Source organism: Rhinoraja longicauda, chromosome 30 (assembly GCF_053455715.1).
Source record: "Rhinoraja longicauda isolate Sanriku21f chromosome 30, sRhiLon1.1, whole genome shotgun sequence".
NCBI lineage: Eukaryota > Metazoa > Chordata > Chondrichthyes > Rajiformes > Arhynchobatidae > Rhinoraja > Rhinoraja longicauda.
In genome coordinates, this window is record NC_135982.1 from 25,050,984 (window position 1) to 25,069,661 (window position 18,678).

Below are 18,678 nucleotides of genomic sequence, written 5' to 3' on the forward strand. Positions count from 1 at the left end.
CCACTGCTGACCGGGAGCACCCCTCAAGCCTTGCCGTTTCAGAGATCCTCTGACCCAGTCGTCTGGCCATGACAATTTGGCCCTTGTCAAAGCCGCTCAGGTCTTTACTCCTGCCCATTTCTCCTGCATCCAACACATCAACTTCAAGAACTGACTGTTCACTTGCTGCCTAATATATCCCACCCCTTGACAGGTGCCATTGCAACAAGATAATCAATGTCATTCACTTTGCCTGTCAGTGGTCATAATGTTTTGGCTGATCAGTGTATATTCTACACTCTGCACCTTCCCCTTTGCTATATTGATTGTACGAGTTTGAACTGATTGTATCGATGTGTGGTATATCTAAAGTGTTGGATAGCATGTAAAACAAAGCTTTTCACTGCCGCTCGGTAAATGTGACAATATTCAACCTAACCCTGCCTGCCCTGATTTCCCCAAGGTTTGCTCTGTTTGGCTGCCTGTGTTTGCAGCTCGGGATAGGCTCCACATGCCCCAGTTTAAAAGGGAATTCCAAGATTTCAATGGAAATCTGTGAAAAACCAGTGCCCACACATTAATCCCTGCAGCAATCCGTTTACCACAGTTTGCAAACCCGAGAAGGATCTGTTTACACCCCTGCTCATTTTCCATCTGTTATCCAATTCACAATCCACTCCAGTGTGTTAGTCATGGCGCACGGAAACAGGCCCTTCGGTCCAACTTGTCCATGCCGACCAAGATGTCCCATCTACGCCAGTCCCACGTTTGGCCCCAGATCCCCCTGATCCCCTCCGAGCCCCAATTCCACATGTTCTATGGGGTTCTCGGAGGATGTGTGGAGTTGCGAGGGTGAACGGAACGAGCGGACATGGTTGCATTTGGATTTTCCAAAAGCTTTTGACAAGGTTTCCCCCCTGGAGTTTGCTGAACAAGTAAGAAGAGGCGGAATTGGGGCAAATATACTGTAGTGGACTGAGAACTGGAGAACAGATGGAAACTAAGCAGTGGGTGTTCTCAGGATGGCGGGCGGTGGTAAATGCATTACCGCAGTGATGAATGCTTGGGCAGCTGCCAATTATTCACTATCTACAGCAACAATTTGGCTGAGGCAGCAGACTGTAACTTCCAAGAGTACTGATGACATTGAACTCAGTGGGGATCAGTATAATAATGCAAAGAGGATTCGACCGGACTCAGACAGGTTGAATGAAGATGCTTCCTTTAACGACAGAGTCTGGAACTGGGAAATAGGCAGATATCTGGGGAAAGGTTTCTCCCGGTGGTTGAGCAGATGATGAGGTGCTGACGACGTTGGTCGGGATATGTGGACGGTTGTAAACACTGGAAGAGTATAATCCATAAAGTGACAGTGAGCAGAGAACTAATCACAAAATGGTGGAGTAACTCAGCGGGTCAGGCAGCATCACGGGAGAGAAGGAATGGGCGACGTTTCGGGACGAGACCCATCTTCAGACTGATGTCAGGGGAGGGGGCGGGTAGATGGGTCTCGACCCGAAACGTCGCCCATTCCTTCTCTCCCGAGATGCTGCCTGACCTGCTGAGCAACTCCACCATTTTGTGTCTACCTTCGATTTTAACCAGCATCTGCGGGTTTTTTTTCCTTGCACAGAGAACTAGTCACGACAGGCTTCAACTAAATCAGCCTCAAACTGGTCAACATGTGGGGACTTCTCCCCCCGAATGTACCGCATTCATTGAACGTGGAGGCATAGAAATGGAACATGTATCACCTTCAGTCACCGTAACATACCATATAACAACTGGATAGGAAAAGAGATCTTATAGAAAATATTCTAGATATCTTATAGAGGTGTATAAGATCATGAGAGGAATAGATAGAGTACATGCACAGAGTCTTTTACCCAGAGAAAGGGCAACCAAAAACCAGAGGACATAGGTTTAAATGGAGGGGGGGAAAGATTTAATATGAACCTGAGGGGTAACCTTTTTTAACACAAAGGGTGGTGGGTGTATGGAACGAGTTGCCAGAGGAGGTGGTCGAGGCAGGGACTATTGCAACGTTTAAGAAGCAATGGGACAGGTACATGGACGGGACAGGGGTAGAGGGATATGGGGAGAAACGCAGGCAGGTGGGACTAGTGTAGATGGGGCATGTTGGCTAGTGTGGGCAAGTTGGGCTGAAGATCCTGTTTCCACGCTGTATGACTAAGGTTTACTTAGAATATGATTTTTATTTCTGAACATTCCAGCAGTAACAGGTTGGACAGGTTATTTATTCCGCGGGATCTTATTGAAGGGTTCTGGCAACGAGGCTGATCCTGTCACACGACTTGGAATGATTTTAAACGGGCAGCGTATTGAAGTTTGTCTGAGATTCACAACCTCCGGGAATACTTTAAACATCTCCAACTACAACTTCCACGGATGCACCATAGAAAGCATTTTATCAGGATGCATCACAGCTTGACAATAGACAATAGACAATACGTGCAGGAGGAGGCCATTCGGCCCTTCGAGCCAGCACCACCATTCAATGTGATCATGGCTGATCATTCTCAACCAGTACCCCGTTCCTGCCTTCTCCCCATACCCCCTGACTCCGCTATCCTTAAGAGCTCTATCTAGCTCTCTCTTGAATGCATTCAGAGAATTGGCCCCCACTGCCTTCTAAGGCAGAGAATTCCACAGATTTACAACTCTCTGACTGAAAATGTTTTTCCTCATCTCCGTTCTAAATGGCCTACCACTTAAATGTGAGGTTATCCACTTTGGCGGCAAGAACAGGAAAGCAGAGTATTACCTGAATGGTGACCGATTGGGAGAAGGGGAGATGCAACGTGACCTGGGTGTCATGGTGCACCAGTCATTGAAAGCAAGCATGCAGGTGCAGCAGGCAGTGAAGAAAGCGAATGGTATGTTGGCATTCATAGCAAGAGGATTTGAGTTTAGGAGCAGGGAGGTTCTGCTGCAGTTGTACAGGGCCTTGGTGAGACCGCACCTGGAGTATTGTGTGCAGTTTTGGTCTCCTAACCTGAGGAAAGACGTTCTTGCCTTAGAGGGAGTACAGAGAAGGTTCACCAGATTAATCCCTGGGATGGCGGGACTTGCATATGAGGAAAGACTGGATAGACTGGGCTTGTACTCGCTGGAATTTAGAAGACTGAGGGGGGATCTTATAGAAACATATAAAATTCTTAAGGGGTTGGAGAGGCTAGATGCGGGAAGATTGGGGGAGTCCAGAACCAGGGGTCACAGCTTAAGGATAAGGGGGAAGTCTTTTAGGACCGAGATGAGAAAACATTTCTTCACACAGAGAGTGGTGAGTCTGTGGAATTCTCTGCCACAGAAGGTAGTTGAGGCCAGTTCATTGGCTATATTTAAGAGGGAGTTAGATGTGGCCCTTTTTGTTAAAGGGATCAGGGGGTATGGAGAGAAGGCAGGTACAGGCTACTGAGCTGGATGATCAGCCATGATCATATTGCATGGCGGTGCAGGCTCGAAGGGCCGAATGGCCTACTCCTGCACCTATTTTCTATGTTTCTATGATTCTATTACTCTTAAACTATGGCCCCTGGTTCTGGACTCCCCCAAGCTTGGTTTGGGAACAGCCCCATCCAAGACCGCAAGAAATTGCAGCAAATTGTGGACGCAGCCCAGACCATCACACAAACCAACCTCCCTTGCATTGACTCCATCCACAACTCATGCTGCCTCGGCAAGGCCAGCAGCAGAATCAAGGACCAGTCGCACCCCGGCCACTCCCTCTTCTCCCCTCTCCCATCGGCCAAAAGGTACAGAAGTGTGAAAACGCACACCTCCAGATTCAGGGACAGTTTTTCCCCCAGCTGTTATCAGGCAACTGAACCATCCTACCACAACCAGAGAGTGGTCCTGAACTACTATCTACCCCATTGGAGACTCTCAGAATATCTTTGATTGGACTTGACTGGCTTTATCTTGCACTAAATATTATTCCCTTATCATGTATCTGTACACTGTGAATGGCTCGATTGTAATCATGTTCTGTATTGTCTTTCCACTGACTGGTTAGCACGTAACAAAAGCTTTTCACTGTACCTCGGTACACGTGACAATGAACGAAACTAAACGAAACTACATTTGCACTTCACTCACACACCTTCCCATACTGTCCTCCAACCCCGGATACCCCAGGATAAGGAACGATTGTTGTCAGCGGACAGGTTGTGTGAGTGGGCGGATGCATGGCAGATGCAGTTTAATGTGGATAAGTGTGAGGTTATCCACTTTGGTGGTAAGAATAGGAAGGCAGATTATTATCTGAATGGTGTCAAGTTAGGAAGGGGGGACGTACAACGAGATCTGGGTGTCCTAGTGCATCAGTCACTGAAAGGAAGCATGCAGGTACAGCAGGCAGTGAAGAAAGCCAATGGAGTTGAGTATAGGAGCAAAGAGGTCCTTCTGCAGTTGTACAGGGCCCTAGTGAGACCGCACCTGGAGTACTGTGTGCAGTTGTAGTCTCCAAATTTGAGGAAGGATATTCATGCTATTGAGGGCGTGCAGCGTAGGTTTACTAGGTTAATTCCCAGAATAGCGGGACTGTCATATGTTGAAAGACTGGAGTGACTAGGCTTGTATACACTGGAATTTAGAAGGATGAGAGGGGATCTTATCGAAACATATAAGATTATTAAAGGGTTGGACACGTTAGAGGCAGGAAACATGTTCCCAATGTTGGGGGAGTCCAGAACCAGGGGCCACAGTTTAAGAATAAGGGGAAGCCCATTTAAAACGAGAAAAACTTTTTCAGTCAGAGAGTTGTAAATTTGTGGAATTCTCTGCCTCAGAAGGCAGTGGAGGTCAGTTCTCTGAATGCATTCAAGAGAGAGCTAGATAGAGCTCTTAAGGATAGCAAAGTCAGGTGGTATGGGGAGAGGGCAGGAACGGGGTACTGATTGAGAATGATCAGCCATGATCACATTGAATGGTAGTGCTGGCTCGAAGGGCCGAGTGGCCTACTCCTGCACCTATTGTCTATTGTCCATTATTAATGGTGGCGTTCCCTACCCAAGATGTTCTGCGTGCCAGAATACCCCCTATCTCTCCAACAAAGGCCGAGTCCGCAGGCTTGGCTGAGAATCGCAGGTGGGGATATTCCTGGAATGGAATTGTGCTTTCATTCCTGAACATTTTGCCTTGATCATATAAGCACATGTTTTATCTTACTCCAGTGTTTGTTGCTTTCCTCTCACCTGCTCTGGAGAAACAGTGAACCCATTCTTTTTATTATTCAGATCAAATATCACACGGATGAATATTGTCCAAAAACCAGAGCAGACCAGAGTTGGCAATTCTAAGTTACTTTATCTCTGTGCAATCCCTTGAATAAGAGTGCCATACCACTGGATTCTGTATCCCAGAAGTGCTCAATTAGACACATCTCACTGTCAGTGTGGGGACAATATATTAAGCTCACAGCTTCAACATCTGTTGTCCAGATGCACTAGATATGTTGTCAGCAAATTCATTCTCCAGAAGGGGGAACAGTTCAGGGAGAGAATTCCCTCAGAACATTTCGCAACAAAAGCCTTTGAAACTGGAAAAAAACAATGAAATGAAACGCAAGCAGATGATATTTTTAGTGCAGGAAAAAAACAGCAGATGCTGGTTTAATTCGAAGGTAGACACAAAATGCTGGAGTAACTCAGCGGGTCAGGCAGCATCTCAGGAGAGAAGGAATGGGTGACGTTTCGGGTCGAGGCCCTTCTTCAGACCGATGTCAGGGGAGGGGGCGGGACCTGCTGAGGTACTCCAGCATTTTGTGTCTGCCTTCAGATGATATTTTTAATTGTGGAGGTGCTGTTGATGGTGTGACGCCCAGGTTCAGGAACGGCTTCTTCCCAACAACCACCAGGCTATTGAACGCTGCCAACTCAACTCACAACTACAAACCGTCTCATGCAGGAAGGAACTGCAGATGCTGGTGGTTTACACCGAAGATAGGCACAAAATGCTGGAGTAATTCAACGGGTCAGGCAGAATCTCTAGAGAAAAGGAATTGGTGACGTGACCCGAAACGTCCCCTGTTCCTTTTCTCCAGAGATGCTGTCTGACCCACTGAGTTACTCCAGCTTTTTATGTCCACCTTCGGTACAAACTGTCTTGGTTGCAACCAGGGACTTTGGGCTATTTTTGTTGTGCTCGACATTATCCTTGTTAAGATTGATTGAAGTTATTTTTGTGTTTGTTTATTATGCTATCTATTGAGGAATGTGTTTACAAAGAATTTCTGCTGCTACAATTACGAATGTCATGACAATCAAACACTCTTGACTTTCTCTCCGTGTATATTAAAATAGTTTAGTTTAGTTTAGTTTAGAGATACAGCAGGGAAACAGGCCCTTCGGCCCACCGTGTCCAGCGATCCCCGCTCATTAATACTATCCTACACACACTAGGTTATACCAAGCTAATTAACCTACAAACCTGTATGCCTTTGGGGTGTGGGAGCAAACCGGGGCACCCGGAGACAACTCACGCAGGCCACGGGGAGAACGTACAAACTTCGTACAGGTAGCACCCGCAGTCAGGATCGAACCGAGATCTCTGGCGCTGTGAGGCAGCAACTCTACCGCTGCGCCACCGTGCCGAACACTGAGTGAAGCATAGGCAATAATTCATATGCATTGCCGGCTCTGCATTAAACATTTGGCAGCACAGTAACCGTGTGACATCTGAGCCAAATAGCTGAGAAATGACGTCCACAGACATTTCCTTTCCAGACTGTGAGCCAGCCAGCCAGCCAGCCAGCCAGCCCTGTGCCTGTGCCTGTGACAGTAAGCACAGCGGCCCAGATACGAGCAATTAGAGGAAATCTGACTCCTCACACTCCCCTCCGGCCCCGAACGCATTGGCTCGAACTGGGGACAGATCCACAGCCACTGGCCACCGTCCAAAACCTCACCACACCAGCCACTCACTCAGTGGGGCCTGGGCTGTGAGAACTGGCAGCCCCTTCACACAGGGGGAGGAGGGAGGAGTGGTTGGGGAGGGGGGAGGGGAGGAAGGAGGGGAGGGGAGAGAGGGGAGGGGGAAGGAATGGTGAGGGGAGGGGAGTGGGGAGGAGTGTGGGGAGGGAGTGGTGAAGGGAGGGGATGGTAAGGGTGGGGGGGAGGAATGGTGAGGGGAGAGGAGAGGAGTGGGGAGGACAATAGACAATAGACAATAGACAATAGGTGCAGGAGTAGGCCATTCGGCCCCTCGAGCCAGCACCACCATTCAATGTGATCATGGCTGATCATTCTCAATCAGTACCCCGCTCCTGCCTTCTCCCCATACCCCCTTACTCCGCTATCCTTAAGAGCTCTATCTAGCTCTCTCTTGAATGCATTCAGAGAACTGGCCTTCACTGCCTTCTGAGGCAGAGAATTCCACAGTGAGGGGAGGGAGTGGTGAAGGGAGGGGAGGGGAGGGTAAGGGTGGGGGGGGGCGAGGAATGGTGAGGGGAGAGGACTGGGGAGGAGTGAGGGAAGGGAGTGATGAAGGGAGGGGAGGGTAAGGGTGGGGGGGGGGGGGGCAGTCTGAAGAAGGGTCTCGGCCCAAAACGTCACCCATTCCTTCTCTCCCGACATGCTCACTGGCCCGCTGAGTTACTCCAGCATTTTGTGTCTGCCTTCGATTTTAACCAGCATCTGCAGGTTTTTTTTCCTACACATCTGAAAATTGGGAGCTGGTCCCAATCCAAACCTGCGATCCTTGCCCAAGTGTGGGCTGGACTCAGTTTGGGGGAACACATCCAATTCAAGAGGCTCATGGTGCAAATGCTGGGGGGGATGTTAGCACTTGCTCGAGGTCAACAACTGCATGCAGATTGGAGGGATCTCGGCAACGTATGAGATGCTGTCATTGGGAAGAAACTTTGAACAGAAGCCCAGCTTGCTGCAGACGGAAGATCCCTCAGCGCGAATCAGAACAGGAAATTCTTCGCAGTATCCCGGTTATTAATCAACAAAAGAACCCACAAGATTTTTGGGCCATTGATGTTTCCGACTCTCTATTACACATCTGGGCGTCCTTTTTCATGAAATATTCCCACTAACTAACAGCAATTAATGAAGGTGGCACATTGATCACTAGCTGCTCATAAGTTCATAAGTTCTGGGAGCACATATAGGCCATTCGGCCCATCAAGTTTGCTCACGGAGTCATAATCATAGAGTCACAGAGTGATACAGTGTGGAAACAGGCCCTTCAGCCCAACTTGCCCGCAATGGCCAACATGTTCCAGCTATACTAGTCTTACCTGCCCGCGTTTGGTTTATATCCCTCCAAACCTGTCCTATCCATGTACCTGTCTAACTGTTTCTTAAATGTTGGGATAGTCCCTGCCTCAACTACCTCCTCTGGCAGTTTGTTCCATACACCCACCACCCTTTGTGTGAAAATCTTACCCTCAGATTCCTATTAAATCTTCTCCCCTTCACTTAAAAACGATGTCGACTGGTTCTCGTTTCACCTACTCTGGCCAAAAGACTGTGCATCTACCCGGTCTATTCCTCTCATGATCTCCATATTCAATCATGGCTGATCTATCTTTCCCTTTCAACTCCATTCTCCTGCCTTCTCCCCATAACCCCTGACACTCGAACTAATCAAGAATCTGTCAAGCTCCACCTTAAAAATAGCAATTGACGGCCTCCACAGCCGACTGTGGCAATGAATTCCACAGATTCACCACCCTCTGATTAAAGAAATTCCTCTTCATCTCCTTCCTACAGGTACGTCCTTTCATTCTCAGGCTATGACCTCTGATCCCAGACTCTCCCATTAGTGAAAACATCCTCTCCACAATCACTTGATCCAGGGCAAGAGAGGTTAGAGTGCAACATAAATCTTGCTGCAACCGTGAGACCACACTGGGAGATGAGTCACAGAGTCAATTAGCATGGAAACAGGCCCTTCAACAGTGTGGAAACAGGCCAAACAGTGTGGAAACAGGCCCTTCAACTGTGGAAACAGGCCCTTCAACAGTGTGGAAACAGGCCCTTCAACAGTGTGGAAACAGGCCCTTCAACAGTGTGGAAACAGGCCCTTCAACAGTGTGGAAACAGGCCCTTCAACAGTGTGGAAACAGGCCCTTCAACAGTGTGGAAACAGGCCCTTCAACAGTGTGGAAACAGGCCCTTCAACAGTGTGGAAACAGGCCCTTCAACAGTGTGGAAACAGGCCCTTCAACAGTGTGGAAACAGGCCCAACACTGTGGAAACAGGCCAAACAGTGTGGAAACAGGCCCTTCAACAGTGTGGAAACAGGCCCTTCAACAGTGTGGAAACAGGCCCTTCAACAGTGTGGAAACAGGCCCTTCAACAGTGTGGAAACAGGCCCTTCAACAGTGTGGAAACAGGCCCTTCAACAGTGTGGAAACAGGCCCTTCAACAGTGTGGAAACAGGCCAAACAGTGTGGAAACAGGCCCTTCAACAGTGTGGAAACAGGCCCTTCAACAGTGTGGAAACAGGCCCTTCAACAGTGTGGAAACAGGCCCTTCAACAGTGTGGAAACAGGCCCTTCAACAGTGTGGAAACAGGCCCTTCAACAGTGTGGAAACAGGCCCTTCAACAGTGTGGAAACAGGCCCTTCAACAGTGTGGAAACAGGCCCTTCAACAGTGTGGAAACAGGCCCTTCAACAGTGTGGAAACAGGCCCTTCAACAGTGTGGAAACAGGCCCTTCAACAGTGTGGAAACAGGCCCTTCAACAGTGTGGAAACAGGCCCTTCAACAGTGTGGAAACAGGCCCTTCAACAGTGTGGAAACAGGCCCTTCAACAGTGTGGAAACAGGCCAAACAGTGTGGAAACAGGCCCTTCAACAGTGTGGAAACAGGCCCTTCAACAGTGTGGAAACAGGCCCTTCAACAGTGTGGAAACAGGCCAAACAGTGTGGAAACAGGCCCAACACTGTGGAAACAGGCCCAACACTGTGGAAACAGGCCCAACACTGTGGAAACAGGCCCAACACTGTGGAAACAGGCCCTTCAACAGTGTGGAAACAGGCCCTTCAACAGTGTGGAAACAGGCCCAACACTGTGGAAACAGGCCCTTCAACACTGTGGAAACAGGCCCAACACTGTGGAAACAGGCCCTTCAACAGTGTGGAAACAAGCCCAACAGTGTGGAAACAGGCCCAACAGCGTGGAAACAGGCCCTTCAACAGTGTGGAAACAGGCCCTTCAACAGTGTGGAAACAGGCCCTTCAACAGTGTGGAAACAGGCCCAACACTGTGGAAACAGGCCCTTCAACACTGTGGAAACAGGCCCAACACTGTGGAAACAAGCCCTTCAACAGTGTGGAAACAGGCCCAACACTGTGGAAACAGGCCCTTCAACAGTGTGGAAACAAGCCCTTCAACTGTGTGGAAACAGGCCCAACACTGTGGAAACAGGCCCAACACTGTGGAAACAGGCCCAACAGCGTGGAAACAGGCCCTTCAACACTGTGGAAACAGGCCCAACAGCGTGGAAACAGGCCCTTCAACAGTGTGGAAACAAGCCCAACAGTGTGGAAACAGGCCCAACAGCGTGGAAACAGGCCCTTCAACAGTGTGGAAACAGGCCCTTCAACAGTGTGGAAACAGGCCCTTCAACAGTGTGGAAACAGGCCCTTCAACAGTGTGGAAACAGGCCCTTCAACAGTGTGGAAACAGGCCAAACAGTGTGGAAACAGGCCCTTCAACAGTGTGGAAACAGGCCCTTCAACAGTGTGGAAACAGGCCCTTTAACAGTGTGGAAACAGGCCAAACGGTGTGGAAACAGGCCCAACACTGTGGAAACAGGCCCAACACTGTGGAAACAGGCCCAACACTGTGGAAACAGGCCCAACACTGTGGAAACAGGCCCTTCAACAGTGTGGAAACAGGCCCTTCAACAGTGTGGAAACAGGCCCAACACTGTGGAAACAGGCCCTTCAACAGTGTGGAAACAAGCCCTTCAACAGTGTGGAAACAGGCCCAACACTGTGGAAACAGGCCCAACACTGTGGAAACAGGCCCAACAGCGTGGAAACAGGCCCTTCAACACTGTGGAAACAGGCCCAACAGCGTGGAAACAGGCCCTTCAACAGTGTGGAAACAAGCCCAACAGTGTGGAAACAGGCCCAACGCTGTGGAAACAGGCCCTTCAACAGTGTGGAAACAGGCCCAACACTGTGGAAACAGGCCCTTCAACAGTGTGGAAACAGGCCCTTCAACAGTGTGGATACAGGCCCAACAGTGTGGAAACAGGCCCAACACTGTGGAAACAAGCCCTTCAACAGCGTGGAAACAGGCCCTTCAACACTGTGGAAACAGGCCCTCCATCAGTGTGGAAACAGGCTCAATAGTGTGGAAACAGGCCCTTCAACAGTGTGGAAACAGGCCCTTCAACAGTGTGGAAACAGGCCCAACACTGTGGAAACAGGCCCTTCAACAGTGTGGAAACAGGCCCAACACTGTGGAAACAGGCCCAACACTGTGGAATCAGGCTCAACAGTGTGGAAACAGGCCCTTCAGCCCAACTTGCCCACACCGGCCAACATATCCCAACTACATTAGTCCCACCTGCCCATGTTTGGTCCATATCCATCGAAACATGTCCTATCCATGTAACTAACATGTCCTATCCATGTACAGTTTCCACACTGTTGAAGGGCCTGTTGCTAAAGGGATCAGGGGGTATGGAGAGAAGGCAGGTACAGGTTACTGAGCTGGATGATCAGCCATGATCATATTGAATAGCGGTGCAGGCTCGAAGGGCCGAATGGCCTACTCCTGCACCTATTTTCTATGTATCTATGTATCTATGTACCTGTCTCACTGTTTCTTAAATGATGGGATAGTCCCTGCCTCAACTACCTCCTCTGGCAGCTTGTTCCGTACACCCACCACCCTTTGTGTGAAAAAGTTGCCCCGCAGATTGCGATTAAATCTTTTTCCCCTTCACCTTAAACCCATGTCCTCTGGACTGAGTCGAGGTCCCCTACTGAAGGAGGGAGATGGAAGAAGCTGAGAGAAGGTTTAATGGGTTGGTTCCTGGGGTGAAGGGAGTGTAGTTCGAGGTAAGATCGAGCAGGTTGGGCCTGTACTATAGTTTAGTTCAGTTTAGAGATACAGCGTGGAAACAGGCCCTTCAGCCCAACAAGTCCGCACCGACCAGCGATCCCCGCACATTAACACTATCCTACACACACTTGGGACAATTTACACTTATACCAAGCAAATTAACCTGCAAACCCGCATGTCTCTGGAGTTACTCTATTCAGTTCGCAATGAAAGGAGATCTCATTGAAGCAGGTAAGATTCTGAGAGGACTAGTGTAGGAAGGAACTGCAGATGCTGGTTTACACTGAAGATAAACACAAAGTGCTGGAGCAACTCAGCGGGTCAAGAAGTCTGAAGTCTGAAGAAGGGTTGCGACCCGAAACGTCACCTGTTCCTTTTCTCCACAGATGCTGCCCGACCCGCTGAGTTCCTCCGGCACTTTGTGTCTATCTTCTGAGATGACTTGACAGGGCAGATGCAAGCAGTATGTTTCTTCCCTGGGAAAAAACCTAGAACCAGGGTGCACCACTTCAAAATAAGGAGACGTTTTTGGTCGGGACCCGTCTTCAGACCCTGTCAATTTCCTCCACGGATGCTGCCCGACCCGCTGAGTTCCTCCAGAACGTCGGCGTTTTGCTCAAGATTCCGGCATCTGCAGTTCCTTGCATCTGCTTTGAAAGGAAGTGGCTTTTTTACATTTGTTGTTGTAAAAATAAGCAGAAAACTGAAGATGACTGCATGTGATTGTTGTGGGCAGACAGCTCTCTGGGTCTGACTGTGCTGGATAAGGGCATTGAGGTTATATGGGACACCTCACGGATTATCTATCCAAGATGGCGATCCTACTGGCACTAAGAGCCATTTACACATTTAAATCATCCATCCCCATAAGTGTGTACTTTAATCCCTGGCTCACGTTTCCCATTAGGAAGCAGTGATTCAGTAATAGCTAAAGATTTTTTTTTTTTAATTAGATTTACAGTATGAGTTTGCTCATGCCGGGAAGTCTAGATTTCTGCTCCACTGAGAATTAGGGGAAGGGAGTGAACAGTGAATGTCCTTTCCCGCAGCTCTATGAGTGAGCATTGAAGGTCAGAGGCAGGTAGGGATTACTGGCAGCCGGCTCCCTGATGATTGGTGCACTCAGTGACTGGTGTGGCAGGGCTGGTCGTCTCCTGTTAGCCACTGACCAGAGGGGAAGCTCTCTGCCCCATTCCCGCCGGCATTTACCACATCCTGACTCCAGTCCCAGTCATTGTGTGTGGCTGACTCACATTTCCAGATAATCTCCAAATATCTCCAAATATCTCTAGAAAATCAGGCCGACCCTGCAACGCCGCCATGACAACGGGCCTTCAGACAATAGGTGCAGGAGGAGGCCATTCGGCCCTTTGAGCCAGCACCGCCATTCGTTGTGATCATGGCTGATCATTCTCAATCAGTACCCCGTTCCTGCCTTCTCCCCATACCCCCTGACTCCGCTATCCTTAAGAGCTCTATCTAGCTCTCTCTTGAATGCATTCAGAGAATTGGTCTCCACTGCCTTCTGAGGCAGAGAATTCCACAGATTCACAACTCTCTGACTGAAAAAGTTTTTCCTCATCTCCGTTCTAAATGGCCTACCCCTTATTCTTAAACTGTGGCCCCTTGTTCTGGACTCCCCCAACATTGGGAACATGTTTCCTGCCTCTAACGTGTCCAACCCCTTAATAATCTTATACGTTTCGATAATTGTGAATTGTCCCAAAAATCACAACGACTGCAGATGCTGCAAACCCGAGACAAAAAGCTGTAAAGTGTCCGATGTTCAGGCAGCATCTGATTCCACAGACACAAACAACATGAATGAATGAATGAATGAATGAATGAATGAATGAATGAATGAATGACTGAATGAATGAATGAATGGATGAATGGATGGATGGATGAATGAATGAAGGAAAGATACTTTATTGTCACATGTACCTGGCGTACTGAGGTACAGTGAAAAGCTTCGTTTCGCATACAACCTAGGCGGTCGGTACACAAGTGTGGACACGTGTTGGCACCGACACAGTTACAAAAGTACCGAACAGTGCTATCTCCTGCCAGCTGCCACACTGGGCAATCCCGCTCCCCAATGCCCCCCCCCCCCCCCTCACCCCCCACAGCCTGTTCCCCCTTTGTTCTCGGCTGCACATATATCGTTTGGATTGCTGGCACGTTTGCACACTGAAGCCCCCTGTGTTTATCTCCTGTGGGTGATATCTCCAAGAACAATATTTATCACAGCCGATAGTTGCGGATGTGGGCGGTTCCAATTCCAATGAAAGGCCAACTATATATGGAAAGGTCAAAGGCCAGAGGGCACAGCTTTAAGGTGAAGGGGGCAAAGTTAAAGGAGATGTGCAGGAAGGTTGTTTTTACACTTGGTGCCGAGGATGGTGGTGGAAGCAGAGACGGCAGCGGGGTTTGAAGAGGTATTTTGATTTTTAGTTTAGTTTGGAGAAACAGCGTGGAAACTTCAGACTTCAGTCCACCCAGTCCACACCAACCATCACCAGTTCACACTAGTTTCCCTCCCCTGACTCTCCGTCTGAAGAAGGGTCTCGACCCGAAACATCATCCATTCCTTTTCCCCAGAGATGCTGCCTGACCCGCTGAGTTACTCCAGCATTTTGCGTCTGCCCGTTCACACTAGTTCCATGTTTATCCCACTTGCTCATCCACTCCCTACACACCAGGGGGCAATTTGCAGAGGGCCAATTAACCTACAAACCCGCACGTCTTTGGAATATGAGAGGAAGCCGGAACACCCGGGGGAAACCCACACAGCTGCAGGGAGAACGTGCAAACTCCACACAGACAGCACCCGAGGTCAGGATTGAACCCAAGTCTCTATATCGCACTTTTTTTGTGTGTACACTGTGCGTTAATCACAATGAAGTGGATTTCTCGAACACTAATGGAGAAAACCTTCTCGCGTCACCTTATGGGAAGAGGTGGGTGGCAGATATTTGTGGGCGGCACGGTGGCGCAGCGGTAAAGCTGCTGCCTTACAGCGTCAGAGATCTGGGTTCGAACCCGACTACGGGTGCTGTCTGTGCGGAGTTTGTACGTTCTCCCCGTGACCTGCGTGGGTTTTCTCCGAGATCTTCGGTTTCTTCCCACACGCCAAAGATGCACAGGTCTGCAGGTTAATTGGCTTGGTGATCAATGTGTAATAGTCCCTAGTGTGTGTAGGAATGAATGAATGAATGAATGAATGAATAAGTTTATTGGCCAAGTATGTGCAGATACAAGGAATATGCCTCGGTGCTCCACTCACAAATGACAACACAAACATACAGTTAACAATTAAGAATAAAGCATAACCACATCAAAACAATAAGGATACACCATTACGGTCTAAACATGTGGGTGAAAATAAACCAGAACAAAAAAGAGACTACAGATTTTGGTTGTTGAGTAGAACTACTACTCATGGGGGAAAAAAGCTGTTTTTATGTCTGGCTGTGGCTGCTTTGACAGTCCGGAGTCGTCTTCCAAAGGGAAGTGCTTCAAAGATTTTGTGGCCAGGGTGGGAGAGGTCAGAGACGATCTTGCCCGCTCGCTTCCTGACCCTTGCCAAGAAGGGTAGTGTTAGTGTGCGGGGATCGCTGGTCGGTGCGGACTCGGTGGGCCGAAGGGCCTGTTTCCGCGCTGCATCTCCAAACTAAATTAAGATATCGCCGGAAGAGAACAAAGCGACTGCTGGTGGCACAGAACCAAACCGGGACGGGACACCACACTAGGGTCGCCAACTTCCTCGCTCCGAAATACGGGACAAGGTGACGTCATCGCCCAACGTGACCTCACCCAGCGGCCACGTGCTCCCGCTCCACCAATGGCGGCCGCCATTGGTGGAGCAGGAGCATGTGGCCGCTGGCTGGGCGAGGTCACGTGGGGCGCGGGGCAGGCGACCTCACCCGTTGTCCCTTATTTGGGGGTGAGGAAGTTGGCAACCCCTACACCACACACGCCCAGATTTCTTGACGATGCTTTCGACGATAGATTTAAGAACAACAGCGATGAGGAGGTGAAGAAAGCCAACAGCTTACCATGTGGTAGTTAATCATTTCCTGCAAGCTCTCTCCAAACTTCTGGAGGCACTCCTGAAGGAAACAAGTTAGAAACGTCAACACGCAGAAGAAAGTGACCTCCGTTGTTAATCAGACAATTATTTTGAACAGATAACAACAGTATTCAACTGTCCTTCACTAATCTAATTTCTCTTTCCGTGTGGTACTGGTTCCCTTTGATCTGGGCTTCCCCTCTCTCCATCGCTTGGGAACAATGTCCCATCTCTCCCTCCATTGGCAAGAGTGGACTTGATGGGCCAAATGGCCTAATTCTGCTCCTAGAATGTATGAACTTATGAGCAACATGGCACATACCCCAGCTTGTAAACAAACTTCTTTCTTACCTCCAGTTAACTCCAATTTAGGTCAGTAAAATCGGTAAACAACTCCCATCTCTGTCTGTTCCATTTATCCACCACCCTTTGTGTGGAAAGGTTACCCCTCAGATCCCTATTAAATCTTTCCCCCTTCATCTTAAACCCGCTGAGTTATGCTAGCATTTTGTGTCTATCTTTCTTACCGATACCATTTCGTCTTTTCTGCACTGTTGGGACAGGTCTCGGATGCCATTGACGAAGTACTTGTTGGCGGTGTTGTACGACCGGCCAGCGTCGATCATCCCACTGCATAGCTTCACCAGCTGGAAGAGGTCACAAAACAACCACTCACACTCAGTCACCAAACACAGATTTATTTAAGTTTAGGTTTAGTTTTGTGACACAGCGGGGAAACAGGCCCTTCGGCCCACCGAGCCCGCGGCAACCAGCGATCCCCGCACATTAACACCGGCCTACAAACACACTAGGAGCCATTTACATTTATGTCAAGTCAATTAACCTACAAACCTGCACGTCTTTGGAGTGTGGGAGGAAACCGAAGATCTCGGAGAAAACCCACCCGGGTCGCAGGGAGAACGTACAAACTCCGTACAGACGGCACCCGTGGTCGGGATTGAACCCGGGTCTCTGGCGCTGTGAGCGTTGTAAGGCAGCAACTCCACCGCTGCTCCACCGTGACCGACGTTTATTATTGTCCGAGGTACAGTGAAAAGCTTGGTTTTGCATGCTGCTTAACACATCAGATAATGCTATAGGAAAATAACTGTAGATGCTGGTACAAAGCGAAGGTATCACAAAATGCTGGAGTAACTCAGCGGGTCAGGCAGCATCTCTGGAGAGAAGGAATGGGTGACGTTTCGGGTCGAGACCCTTCTTCAGACAGATAATATTATACAGAAATACAATCAAGCCAAAATCAAGTAAAATAGAGGGAGCAAAGGAGAAGATACGGAGTGCAGAATATAGTTCTCAGCATTGTAGCGCATCAGTGCCATAGACAAAGTCCAATGTCCACAATGGGGTAGAGGTGAATCGGACAGCACCCTAGTTTTATTTACCGCCACTCAACTCTTCAGTTTAGTTTATTGTCACGTGTGCCGAGGTACAGTGAAAAGCTTTAGTTACGTGCTAACCAGTCAGCGTAAAGACAATACATGATCACAATCGAGCTCTTTACAGTGTATAGATACATGATAAGGGAATAGCATGTAGTGCAAAGTAAAACAAGGAATCATAGATAGTCCAAGGGTCACCAATATACATAGACATAAATATATATATATATATATATATACACACATATATATACAGTGTAAGAAAATAACTGCAGATGCTGGTACAAATCGAAGGTATTTATTCACAAAATGCTGGAGTAACTCAGCAGGTCAGGCAGCATCTCAGGAGACCCGATAGGCGGCGGCACGGTAGCGCAGCGGTAGAGTTGCTGCTTTGCAGCGAATGCAGCGCCGGAGACTCAGGTTCGATCCTGACTACGGGTGCTGCACTGTAAGGAGTTTGTACGTTCTCCCCGTGACCTGCGTGGGTTTTCTCCGAGATCTTCGGTTTCCTCCCACACTCCAAAGACATACAGGTATGTAGGTTAATTGGCTGGGTAAATGTAAAAATTGTCCCTAGTGGGTGTAGGATAGTGTTAGTGTACGGGGATCGCTGGGCGGCACGGACTTGGTGGGCCGAAAAGGCCTGTTTCCGGCTGTATATATATGATATGATATGATATGATATATGATATGAAACGTCACCCATTCCTTCTCTCCTGAGATGCTGCCTGACCTGCTGAGTTACTCCAGCATTTTGCGAATAAACACATATATATACAAATACATACACACACATACTCAAATAACAAACAATAGTAGTGCAATAATAATAGTCTATTGTAGTTCAGAGGTTATTTGAGGTTGTAGTGTGTAATAGCCCGATGGCTGTGGGGAAGAAGCTGTTCCTGAACCTGGGCGTTAGAGTTTTCAGGCTCCTGTACTTCTCCCCGGTGGCATGAGTGTGTGGCCAGGGTGGTGCGGGTATCTGATGATGCCAGGGTGGTGCGGGTATCTGATGATGCTGACTGCATGGAAATAAGAGGTGCTGTTCCTCCAGTTTGCGTGTGGCCTCACTCAAGACAATGGAGGAGGCCCAGGACAGAAAGGTCAGTGTGGGAACGGGAGGGGGGGGGGGGGGGTTAAAATGTTTTGACTCCATCCAGGGACC

At 48.9% G+C, this 18,678-nt stretch overlaps 1 protein-coding gene across 5 annotated transcripts in view; it reads right to left on the reverse strand.

Annotated features, from left to right (window-relative positions):
• The window catches only part of acap3a (ArfGAP with coiled-coil, ankyrin repeat and PH domains 3a), a 178,774-nt gene that overhangs the window by 86,460 nt on the left and 73,636 nt on the right, over positions 1-18,678 (reverse strand). For all 5 annotated transcript variants that reach the window (XM_078425204.1, XM_078425200.1, XM_078425203.1 and 2 more), the window contains 2 exons: positions 16,635-16,754; positions 16,094-16,147 (listed from right to left, as the gene is read on the reverse strand). In XM_078425204.1, coding sequence (XP_078281330.1) covers positions 16,094-16,147; positions 16,635-16,754 — 174 coding nt within the window. The remainder of the gene's footprint in view (positions 1-16,093; positions 16,148-16,634; positions 16,755-18,678) is intronic.